Source organism: Zophobas morio, unplaced genomic scaffold (genome assembly GCF_036711695.1).
Source record: "Zophobas morio isolate AGI-343-1 ecotype UQ-CSIRO unplaced genomic scaffold, CSIRO_AGI_Zmor_V1 ptg000024l, whole genome shotgun sequence".
Lineage (NCBI taxonomy): Eukaryota > Metazoa > Arthropoda > Insecta > Coleoptera > Tenebrionidae > Zophobas > Zophobas morio.
Genome location: NW_026972129.1, coordinates 10,105,558 through 10,119,016, shown reverse-complemented (window position 1 = coordinate 10,119,016; position 13,459 = coordinate 10,105,558). Strand labels below are relative to the sequence as shown.

The 13,459-nt window shown below is 32.3% G+C and overlaps 1 protein-coding gene across 2 annotated transcripts in view; it reads left to right on the top strand.

Annotated features, from left to right (window-relative positions):
• The window catches only part of LOC135135130 (uncharacterized), an 84,789-nt gene that overhangs the window by 63,386 nt on the left and 7,944 nt on the right, over positions 1 to 13,459 (top strand). For both annotated transcript variants that reach the window (XM_064064127.1, XM_064064126.1), the window contains exon 4: positions 1,454 to 1,615. In XM_064064127.1, coding sequence (XP_063920197.1) covers positions 1,454 to 1,615 — 162 coding nt within the window. The remainder of the gene's footprint in view (positions 1 to 1,453; positions 1,616 to 13,459) is intronic.

Sequence of the window (13,459 nt, the reverse complement as noted above, 5' to 3'; positions counted from 1 at the left end):
CACTTTACTAAAAATAATCGTTGATTAAAATGTAACAAAAAAAGAAAACGAGAGCGATCTGCCAAGGGACACGTATAGCATAGGAGGACGCTCTAGATTTTATAATAAATTCAAATTTGTAGAAATTAGGATTGACTTTGACTCACTATTAACAACCACTCGTATTATTACAGACAAGCTGCTTCTACAAAAAAATTACTTGCAATTTTGAAGAATATTTATATTTATCAGCTACCCCTGGCACCTTTTATAAGCATAGTATTTATTTGTACGAAAATAAACTTTTGCTACAGTGATAATGATAACTGAAACATATTATATTTAGTTTTCTTAACTTGCGCAATATTATTTTTCAACTTGTATTAAAAAATCGATTGTGTGTAAATGCACATGTTGGACATGACAGATGCACATCTAATGCACATGAAACGAAATACGATAAGTTTACCTATATTAATGGCAATCTTCTATTTTCTGATTTTTTGTTTATCATATGAGACCGTTCTTTAATACAAACTTAAATTTTCCTGTGTAAATGTTACGTGTATGTTTAGGATAAATGTTCATATCTTCCGTTTTAAATATATACGAAGACCTTTCTGAGTGTCCACATTATAACAGAGTTCCTAGGTGTCTTATTGATTAAAACGAAATTAGAATCCTTGTTTAAGTACAAATTTCAAACTAGTAAAACCTTATTGCTTTGAAGAACACAATCTGGGCCATATCTACTTGTTTTGAGAATTTTTGTTTTAATGCAGCGCATTAAATTTGGGAAAACCGATATTTTTGTCTTTAGGAAAAAACTGAATGTTTAATTCATTATATGCAGCAATAAAGTTGGCTATGTAATGATTCAGAAAGACTTTTTCATTTTTGCTTTTGTTCCAATTTTTGTTTTTCTAAATACATATTGATGACGGAGATGATTTTCGTTTGGAAAATATGACTTTATTCTCCCTTAATATGTTGCCAACATATTTTTTGCTTTTTCTTGCTGGCATTCCACTTCTTGTCTTTTTTTCTATCGAATTCTTTAGAGTTCTAAAAATACTATAAGTTGTCCTTTTTGATATCTCCATTTGGAAAAAGTGATGAACTATGAAGAACTTTTTTAAATACATATGGTCTGTATAAAATTCGGCAAACACATTTCGACGATTACTTTCATTTAAGTGTTCCATTATCACACAAAATATTGAAACTTCCAAGGAGAACTAGCAGTAACAATTTCTGATAAGTGTCAAATAGTAACATAAGCGATTTAAAATTTGTGCTGATTTTTTTGTCCCCACACCCATACTTCCTGCGAGAGACATAAATCAAATAATGGAACGCATATCACTCGATGGAATAACTAGAAATTTTCCACTGACTGCGTCCCAATTTCTTCCATTTATATATGAAAAAATATTTTAAAATATACAATATGCTACAGGTCGGGTTTCTTTAGTTTGCAGAAACATGTGAAGAACGCGTCAGATGTGGAATATCCAGCTTACGGAGTTACAGGACCTAACAAGGACGCCTCACCATCCGGCGACAGACGACTAGCTCAGTCGGCACAAATGTATCATTATCAGCATCAGAAACAGCAGATCATAGCAATGGAGAGGTTTGTATTGTTTAAATTAATTCTAACAATCCCCAGGGAATTTCATCAACTTCCTCTCCTTAGCTCTGTTAATTATGTTTAGATAGTTGTTAGATGTAGTCTGTCACTATTAAATAATTAACTGTGGTGGTGGGTTGCAATGAGAGAAAATCGATTTTAAACCAGCCGTAAAATTTTTACGAATACATAGCAATAATAATTTGAAAGCTAGTAGAGAATGTTCCGATCAACTGGAAAGTTCCACTTATAGTTAATAAATCTGACATTCACGCAATACATTTCAGCTGTGTTTAATACTTTTCGTGCAGAACATGTTTGTTCTTTTATTACAACTAAAATTTTACCTCTTACATAGAACTTACCTTACTTCAAATTTGTTCCATTAATATTGGAGCTTATTAAATATAGTTTATGATTTGAAGTCAACCAGTTCATACATTTATTTCTGGAACATTGAGAGTAAAGAACTCTAAAGAATATGAGAACCTTAATGAAATAACAAGATGCATATTTTTAAGTAAAAAAAAACTAAATTAAGGTAAATTAAAAATTTGTAGTAGTAGTAAATATATTTTTTTCACACACATGTACATAGACAAACCGACAACAACTGGAAAACTGAATTTTTCTTTCCACTAAGAAAACATTTCAATGAATATAATTTTTTTGCTATATGTCCCAATCAGCTTTCAACACATTTTTTTGTGTTATTCTAGTTCAAAACAATTTCTTAAAATAATATTACCTACTGATATTATTATTCTTGCATTCCTTACAATATTGAATTTGAAACATTAGAATATTATTAACTTCTAAAGAAGTATTGAAATTGTGATTACTTGGGAAATGTTTAATTTCATATTTTTTAAACGTGTTACAGGGTGTTAGAATTATTAGTTAATGTTAGCGTTATAGTAAAGGTAAATTGTTTCCGAATCTTTAATTGTCGTTAATTTTTTTGTTTTACTTTAAAGGGTGTAAGGTCCAGTTAAATTCATTCAATTCAATTTTGACTTTTGTAAATATCAAAGCAGTTTCTGAACCAAATCTCACTTTAAATCAGTGGCGTAGGAACAATAAGGCAGTTTATTTAAAAAAAAAAACAAATTTACAATAAGCGTTCCACCATGTTGTTCAATACCAACGTGTTTGTAAACGCCGCCGTAATAACGATGCCTTTATTGTGCCCAACATATTTTCATTATCTTTAAATTCATTTGTGATGTCGATAAATTCATCTTGTCCAGAGAGCTGCTGCATTTTACGCTTGTGGGTTAAGATCATATCATTGTGGAAGTGTGGTGGGGCACTGTCTTGCATGTACCATAAATCGTTTTTAGTGATCAGAGTCAAAGCGTCTAAAAAATTTGAGATGACTATTACCATTTACGATTGGTAAACGAAATGGTCCGACAATTTGATTTCTATAAATCTAATCCATGCATTTACGGAAACCAGATGTTGATTGTGTCGTGTTAAAAAAAGGTTGTTTACGGATCAGGAGTCAAGATTTCGAAAATTTATTAGTCCATTTTAAGAAAATATTAATTCATGAGTATAAAAAATATTTTCAATAAAATTTTCATCTTCTTCTGGTCTGTGCAAGAGTAGTCTATAATATAGACATGTTGAGGTACCAACAGCACGGCTGATTGTACCAGACATGCCAGTTCATGTCCTTTGACAGCATTCGCATCTAAATGCCTTCCAAAATGTCCAAAATCACACTTCTGTGAACACTGTATCCAGTTTCGTCCCCGGGAAGTAACAATTCCCGAAATGCGTCTATTTTGACCTACTTCCTGATTAGTAAATGCTGGCATGGTTTGTTTTGGTTGCCTTAGAACGAATTTTGCAACTGTGAAGCAACTATACGCCACTGGTAGAAATTAATAACTGCCAGTTTCAAGTTGCATGATTGGTTAAAAATAAAGTCAAGCTATTAAATGGTTAAAGAATATCCAAAAATTCTTTCAAATAATTAATTCTGGTGGTTGTTTTTAGCATCGGGTTTTCTATGGTGGTGACGTTACCTAACAACCTCTACAACGTTCACCAGAGTATGAAAAAACAGATTCCCATTTCTGACTGTTTGAAGTTTGTTGGTAATTTTATCAGACAGATAATCTCCGCAATCTGCGCAACTATTTGTTGTGAAATTACATATTTTGAGAATACCGTGTCGATAATAAAAAAAAAACAGTAACCAAAATTTGATCACTCAATGTGTTAGAGCCTCTGGCGGGGACCTGTTTCACCCCTCCCCACCCGTAAGGGTGGGAGCCAGAGCCACCCCCACCTTGGAACACAGGGTAGCATTCATTCTTAATTCTTAACTCATTCATACACATTCAATTCTCAATTCTCAATTCGTAACTAACATTCAACTATCTCGACCGCACGGTCACATAATATTCTATCCTTATCATTCTTATTTATCCTAACACTTGTCACTATCAATATACATTTATCTTACTGTTCGCTGGTCTTTATTCATTTATACAAACTTCGACATGGTCCTTCGAGCCGGATTAGCGACAGAATAACAGTGGTAGTGATAAGTGTAATTCTCAACATATCATTCATCGGCTGGAATTCAGCAAAGTAGTTATCAAAACATCACCTAGAAATCATCCGCGCAGTGTTCAACTATCGGTGACGACCGCGAGTGCTGTGCAAAATCTTCAAGTATCATTCAGCGTCAGCCAAGATAATTCTATCCAGGATTCCAGGTAGGCTTTAATTCTGTTTGGTTGGTGTAATACATTATTCTCGTACTCAAGATGGTGGTAATCCAAGACAATACTTTTGTTAAATTTTCAATTCTTCTCAGCGAAATAGATTCACATTCTAATTTTATATCAAATGTTGCAAATCATCAAAAAAGAGGCCACTTAAAGCGTCGATTTGAAGACGTACAGCGAATTTATTCAGAATTACAAATGCTTGTAGTTCAGCAAAAATCCGAAACAATGGTAGTCCCGAATGACACGAGTAACACGGAAACGATCAAACCGATAATTTATAATATCAGAGACGTGCTAAATTATATTCAAAAAATATCCGAATTATATAATGTTCTCATTGAAAAAACTAATCCATTGTGTACTTTCTCGAATTCATGTAAGATAAACAATAACGTACCAACCACGGATCTGGAAAAAACTTGTCAAAATTTAAAGCCTTTAAAGGTACACAAATTAAGAAATGGAGAACCCATCAAAATTCACAAAACCCATTTCAATGCTCTACGTAAATTGCGGTTCACTATTGGTAAAAAATCTCCTCCGGATTCCATTGATTCAAAAACTCCTATTATAATATCGAATTGTCCCAAATTTCCAAATTCAATACTCAATGAAAATAAAAATCATCTTTTTAATGACTGTTACAACTCCGAAGGCGTATCTCAAATTAATTTAGATAAAACTTCTAATGCAGAGTCATTTACCGCACTAGACAAAGTAAAAAGTACTGCAGTTAATTCGAAAAACTGTGACTCATTGTTAGTCTGTAACCAATTTAAATGTAGATCTCAATATTTATGTAAATCCGTAGACTCAAATATTAAAGACAATACGTTAAACGTAGCAATACTTGACAACAAAAAACATTCCGAAAATACTAAAGCCAAAATAAAAAATCATTTCAGTAAAAACCCACCGGTGCTTCAAAATACCGCGCTGGGGTTGATTCTTAGCGGCAGTTTTGCATATTTAAAAAATAATACTTCCCATCATCACAAAATTAGTTCAGCCCAAATTATTTCTCGGTTCTTGGAAGCTGAAACCGTCAAAACCGGAAGCAGGTCATTAAGCAAAGGGTTTAAAAGCGATCTTTGTGTAACCCCTTTTCAGTATACTACCACAGGCCATTCACCCGATGGCTATTTCATGGTCAAACACCCCTTTTCGGAAAATCAGCCGCGGTTAGAGAATTTTGCACAAATGCACCCAAAGTGGCTATTATCAGTCGACAGGAAGTTGGGGCGTTCCACAGTCCCTTATTTCGAAAATCTACGTAAATTACGAAATTCCCCAGAACTCGCTCTCCAACTATTATTGTTAGCAGAGGGACGTGATCATAAACGTAACGAGGGTTTTATTGTCTCTCAAAGGAAGTACCTAGACCTTGTGCACCTGAAGGTACTTAACGAAAATTCCGCAAATAATTCCGTTTACCTGTCACACAATTGTATTTTAAATCCCCACGTTTCTTCCAATAAACTTTGCGAGGTTGTTGACCGTTTAAATCTTAGTTCAAAGAGTTTAAATATGAATAGCCGGAAGTATAACGAAATTACTGATAAAAACCATCTTGAGGGCGAGGGCGTGTATGCGCTCATTGTCAGAGTTAAAGCCGTCCTGAATTCGCGCCTTTCGAAGCCTCTATCCAGCGACCGTAATAATTTGGTCGCATTTATACCTGGCCAATGCCTCTTTCGGCCAGCCATCAACTGGTCCCTCAGGAAAAAACCACGCCGTCGTTCCCATCAACAGGCCATCCCTTGGCACCTCATCCACGCTTACCATCAACACTTCTGGAAGTCGTGGTACCTCGAATATTTGACCACACTGAAAGGCAGGTTAGGGTGGCAAAGGCCATCTTCCAACGTTCCAGGAATGGCAAGATGGGTCCTCGTGAAGGAGGAGAAATTTCCGCGTCTACAGTGGCGGTTAGGACGCGGCCCTCCAACATCATTTTGGAAAGGAAGTGGTGGTGTGTGTAGTGTCGGTGAAGTGCAAAAGATAATTTCGCAATCGCATGCATTATCATTCTATTTAACCATATTGCATACATCTTGTCAATTTGTTATATACATCTCATTGTTGGTTTATTTTACTATGTTCTATGTATTCATATTTGTACCATTGTTATATTCATTCGCCATATTATTTACTCGTCGTATTATTCATTGATTTGGTACATTATACTTGTTGTAAATTTATTTTTAGGTATATTGTAAATAATGTGTATTCGCTGATATTGTACCAATGTAATTTGTCTTAGATATCTTTTTTTTAAAGTTTAATGCATTTCTTCAGGTTCATTGCTTTCTGTAACAATGTCCACCCAATTCATGTAATTTCATCTGTATTTAACATTACTAAATCATGTTTTCATTCTAATGTTCTATATAGTTTATTTTTGGTCTTAAAACAATGTAATTGTTTCAAGGCGGGGGGTATGTTAGAGCCTCTGGCGGGGACCTGTTTCACCCCTCCCCACCCGTAAGGGTGGGAGCCAGAGCCACCCCCACCTTGGAACACAGGGTAGCATTCATTCTTAATTCTTAACTCATTCATACACATTCAATTCTCAATTCTCAATTCGTAACTAACATTCAACTATCTCGACCGCACGGTCACATAATATTCTATCCTTATCATTCTTATTTATCCTAACACTTGTCACTATCAATATACATTTATCTTACTGTTCGCTGGTCTTTATTCATTTATACAAACTTCGACACAATGTATAATTTGGTTCCACACTAGTGATTTATTAATATATTCCTTTTTTAACTTTGTGCAAGTACATTTTGGAGAAAAGGTTCAAAATTGTACAATAAACTTTCAAACTTTACATGCTAAATGGCTAATCATAATTCATAAATTCATATCTTTCAAAAATTTGATGACGTCACCTTAAAATTTTGCATTGTAAATCTTGCTTGAAATTTATAATGGGGTATGATTTTTGGTTGTGATTTAGTAACGTATTTATAGTGATTAGTATACGAATTATCTTAGGAAAAATAGAAGTCATAGAACCTATGAAATGAATATGTTTAGAATTTTGTTCCCTCTACAAATTTATTAGACAAATTTTTACTTGGTTAATAAAGAAATCAGGTTATACAATTTTACCAAAATTCTGAAAACGCAATAATATTTTTAACTTTAACATATATAAAAAGAATATAATTTACAGAATAAATAACAAAAGAAATAACATAAATAATGTCCAACATATTTCGAGAATACACCAAAGTAGTGGGCGAAACGTATCGACTACCTATACAGTAATACATTTAATTAAATATTAATTGAACATTGGAAATTTTTGTCCTAAATTACCAAACACAACAATGTAAAATATTCCTCTGTAATTTTCTCTTGGTAATTTTAGCTCCTGAATTTCAAGCAAAATATGTAATAAATTTTTGCTATAATTAAATTAATTCAGAGTTGATATTAACGTTAAACATGTTTCACAAAAACAATGGAAAACTATGGAATAAAAGTAACAAAATTTTGTTGATGCTTTTATTGACTAGTCAGCTTAAAAAGCGACTGGCTTTCGTAGAGGAACCTACACCCGAATATCGAAAACTCAATACATGATTTGTTTACAGACGTGTCGAGATTTTCTCTATGGAGCAATGAACAAATACGGAGAAAGTCAGGCGAACATTTCTTTCATTATAAATCAACTTTAGTCGTAAATGTAGTTCTGAAAAAGGTAAAGATGAACAAAATTTAGCAAACTTTACAAGTAACTGATGAATTTTGCACAGAAAGTAAATAGCGCATTAATATCATATCATGTAGTCTAAATTAACTTTTTTTACAGTATACACAGTTATTTTATCGACGTATGTAGGTATAATATTTAAACCCGTAGTTCGTTATACTTTTTACTTTTATTTTTTGTGGTACATACAAAACAAAACATATTTAAAAATTTATGGCTAACAGATACTTATCATATCCATAGGTAAAACGTATTAACACGTTGGTCAAGTTACTAACAAAAGATATCTTTAATTAAAAATTATAACCTTTAAAACTAGAAATAATAATTATTTTTCACTAAAATCTGACCACTAAACGCTAAATGCCGTCCTAAATAATAAAAACAAATAAATAAGAAGCTATGAGTAAATTGTGAAACCTTGCTAGAATCAACTACTGGTAAGTGCGGTTACAGAACAACCGCTATTGCGTTTTACACCAAAATTACAACTTTAGTAACATTGCCTTCATTAATTAATAACTTTGTTCTATTCGTTCGTTAAAATGAACTAGTCTTGAAATACTAAGTAAAGTTACATTATTTTAACTATCGAATAATTAATGAATAGCACAAATACTTCTATAAAATACGTGACATCTTATAATCGATTGATATCTTTTTCAGTAGCTAGCACAATGAAGTTGTATTTTAATTGCGTTCCATTTCGGTGATAGGTTTCTTCATTGTTACGCTAAATATAAAATTTAAGTTTGGTTACGGTCACTGGGTAACTGTAAAATTTTTGTTGACAAGTCTTCTATAAATATTTTATGATCCTTCCGCCTCATTTTGAAGTTAAAACGAATTAAACAAAATTGTTCCTACGTAGGTCAGTGTGACAATTAATTTTAACTTCGAAATACTTTAACAATAAGATTTACCGATGCATCATTCAGAGAACAGAACTATCAATTATGTAATTATAAGTTTTAAAATCACGTCCAATTGTAATTGATTTTTTCGGAAGCACAGCACAACAAATTATAATTCTAAGTATATAAAACCCTTTACAGCATATCTTACATTAATTTGTTATGTGTAACATAAGTAAACTATGTAACAAGTAACAAATTTACAAATTGATTGATAAAACACAGTTTTTTCACATTTAAAAAACTTGAAGCAACTGTCTAAAAAATTAGCTTATTTAATATAATTTTTATATTAAGAGAAATATTTTTGGAAATCGCTAATAACGCAATTAAATTATTAAAACTTCTAAAGTTATGTGTAGATAGCGTAATCAATTTTTACAAAGTGATTCTAAAATTCCTCACCAACTATTTGTGAGCAACTGGGTTGTAAATAAATGATATTCTATGGAGCGTCAGCTCGTGTGCTGTATGTAAATCATGTATTAAATTTTCAAACAAATAGCCCTTTTGTGCTTTTGAGTATTATAATGTAGTTGTATACTCTGAGGTTGGAAATATTAAAGTGGCTAAAGTAATTTACGTTGGGCATCCAATCACAAAAAAATTTACTGCAAATAGTAAAAAGTGTCTGCAGTAAGGGAAATCTATATTTCGTAGCAGATTCAGTTTAGAATTTCAAAAATTACTTAAACTAATGTTTTTGCAATTGTAATTCTCGTAACTATAACTCATTTTGTTTGTTACTTCCCGAGCGTAAGCAAAGGAAGTATTGTAATCGAGTCCGCCGGTCGACTCTCTACTTTTACGTTTTCTCGATCTATCATGATCCCTAGAGGACGAAGAAATAGGTCTCCCGTTTCCGTTTGTCTGTCCGTTTGTCCGTCTGTCTGCCGTCCCGAATTTTTATTAGACAGATAATCTCCGAAAGTACTGGACCGATTGTTGTGAAATTTTGTACTTATATTAGGTCTATCATGTAAGTAGATGGTAAAACGCTAACCAAAATTTGTCTAATCATCCCCACCACTAATGCGATGACGTCACTTCAGAATTGTACATAGTAAATGGGTTTTAAATTGTATAAAATAACATAGTCTTACACATGTAGTTTATGACTCGGAATTGAGTTTTTACCAGAAACGTTCAGATTTTTGGAAAAAAAATCAAAATTATGAAACAAGATTTTGCAATTTAATTTTGAATCTACAAAACCGAATGCTTTGAAATCTTGCAGATGGTTTATAGTTATGATAAGCATGATAAATGTTTAATCGAAATATATTTACTTATCCCCTCCAAAAATTGATGACGTCAGCTCAAAAGTTTGCTGAATAAATCCTATCTAAAATAAAGAAAAATTCCATTCATATTTTTTGGATTTGCACCTACGGGCTGAACCCACTAAAATTAATGAATGCGTGAATGTATTTTATTGATTTAATCAGGAACTGCAAAACCGAATGCTTTGAAATCTTGGAGATGTTTTAAATTTAGAAGCATGGTAAAATCTTGATCAAAATGTATTTGCTCATCCCCCCTAAAAATTTTATGACGTCGCCTCAAAATTTTGCTGAAAAAATAATCTTAAATGTGTAACGAATAATGAGTCTATACTTGTGATTTATCACTGCATTAATGTTTTTTAGATTGCTTATACGGGGTGTCTGAAAAAAATTAATGACTGAGTAAATTAATTTTATTGATTAAATCAAGAATTGCAAAACTGAATACTTTGAAATCTTGCAGACGTATTCGTCTTAAATTATAAGTACTATACAGGGGGTTCCTTTTATCTGTTTACGCCTGACAATTTTTACATAGGCAACATATTACACACCCCAGAGACGACTTCGTCCAAATTAATTTTTTTTTAATAAGCAATCATAGCAATCACAAACAAATGACAAAGATGTCAATGCCAAATAATGACAAAATTGAAAAAATGAGTACTCATTTTATTTTAAAATACACCGCTACAAAAATGTAGTACGAATAAAAAACATAATAGGCATGCAGTCGTCACGTTGCCTACAGCGAGGGAAGTACTGTCTAAACTCTATAGACCAATTTTTGATTTATTTAACAATTTTTTGCTATGACATCATAACGTTGCAATAAAAACTATATGGAAACTATTTATCGAATAAACTAAATATTTTACAAACTAAAACAATTTTTACCAAAAATTTTGAACGCGTCAAATAATTCTACTAAATTTTTAGGTAATGTTCGTTTGACTAGGATGTCATTATATTAAATTTAAAATGGAATAATATACCAAAAAACAATTGAGGTATTGATAAGTTGATGACTTAACATTCTATTGCCAAAAAACAGTTTATTTAATTCAACTTAAGTCGGTACACTTTTTCTCTTTCAGCTTTTTGTAGTTTTGGAAATAAATAATAGTCTAAATTTGAGGAACAGTGGCGTGGTCAGTCAGTTTCAATTAGGAACCATTGGGTTTTAATTTTTCTTTCTTATTTCGTCCAGTATTTCAATATAATCTAAAGTATTGGAAGAATTCTCTTCAAAATTCTTGCAGTGACTTCGAAGCTGTCACTGAGTAGTTTGTCAATAACATTTAGGCATTTAGAGACCTCTAGGCAGATCATTGTTTCATACTCAAGTCATGATGTACAATATGAAAGACAGGTCATAAAAAAAAGTTAATCAATCTTAATTGTGCGTATGGGCCCAATTCTTTAATCCTCGAAAATTACGCCATGTCCAATATTTTCTTCAAAAGTGTACAGTTCATCTCGGACGTTTAGTTTTTACTGTCTCAAATTCGACAACCCAATTTTTTCGTTGTCGAATGAAAACAATGATTCTCCAGTATATCCACCATATCTGGATCCATTTTCTTGCCAGAAAACCCTTTCAAAAACAAGCACTTAATCACCGACCGATCCACATTTTTATCAAAACTGATTGTGAGACTTTTATCAGATATGTTTTCTTTAAAAATTGACACTGTGGATTCGACTAAACTTTTTATCCCTAAAACTGAAGGAACTATTTAATAAACAACGTATTTTTTGCCACCTCTTTCAGTTTTGTTTATAGGAAAGCACCAAGGCCGGCTGTTTATTAATATCCCCTCGTATTCGTTTCTTCTTTTTAATTATCATTATTTTAATGTATATATAATTACAAAGTAGTATAATGCATCATTCGATTCTATTCCATTAATAAATACCACCAAAAAGCACAACTTTGTCTACGCTACATTTAGTTCAGTTTTGTATTACGCATTTATCCATCACATACAAATATATTACCAAATCGCTATAGAAAATGAACCCTAAGTAGTAAGTTATTATTAATACCATTACAGTATGGGTCGAGCAACATAATTTGTAATCGAGTCATTCTTCGAAAGGCGATTTAGCATGTAGATAATTAAAACACTGATAAATGTAAAAGCTAAAATGGCAGGCACTTTTTAATATGATTTTTAATAAAATAAGTGTGAAGTCACGAGGAAAATTGGTACAAGATCACTTACTTTTATTACCTACATAAAATAAATGAAATTACAGAAAATCCTGAAAATCGACCACATGCTGCAGCACCCATGCATTAATGTTAATGTCGTTACTTTATTCTGTTATTCTCTACCATCATTCTTTTATATTGTTGACAGATATTCTATAAATAGTGTTCTTTAAATAGAGACACAAAAAACTCTACAGGAGTAAGATCACAAGATTGCGAAGAGCAGGTAATGTCTGTGTTTCGACTAATCCTATGGTTGCCCAAAAATTCTCGTAACATCCCTATTGTGGTCCCAGCCTTATAGCCCCGTCTTGTTAAAATAACCTACTCCTATATCATCGTCGTGAAGTTGTAGTATAAAATCTACAAAATTTTTTGCTGACAGACGACAGACGACAGAAACGAGATGCCACGTTTTTCGTACTCTAGGATCATGAAACGTCGAGAAAACATGAAAGTGGCAAGTCGCCCGATGAACTCGATTACTATACTTAGTTAACTTACGCTTAGGAGGTAAAATCAAAGGGAAATCGGTTTCATGTAATTCTAACAGTGGTAATTCTTTTTATAATATTGCTCGCCAAGATCCATACGTTGTTAATTCCATTTGCTGCCTTAAAATCGTATGGATGCTGTAGTGAGGTGCTCCATTACATGTCTAACATTTCAATTATTTTCTGAATTTCTGGGCATCGTCGATAAAATTGTTGGAAAATTGTTGGAATTTTTGGAAATCAACTAAGTACTTTTCCACTTACTGCATCTAAAAATTGTTTTCATTAAATTTTCTTTTAAATAGGTAGCGTATGTGCTTTTCCAAATATTTACAATCAAATTTGACTCACAACAATATATTATAGAACGTTAACTAAATTATTGCTTTTTATTTATATTAACAAGCACTATATTACTTGCACGTCAATAACCTTCCATTTTTTACAACTAC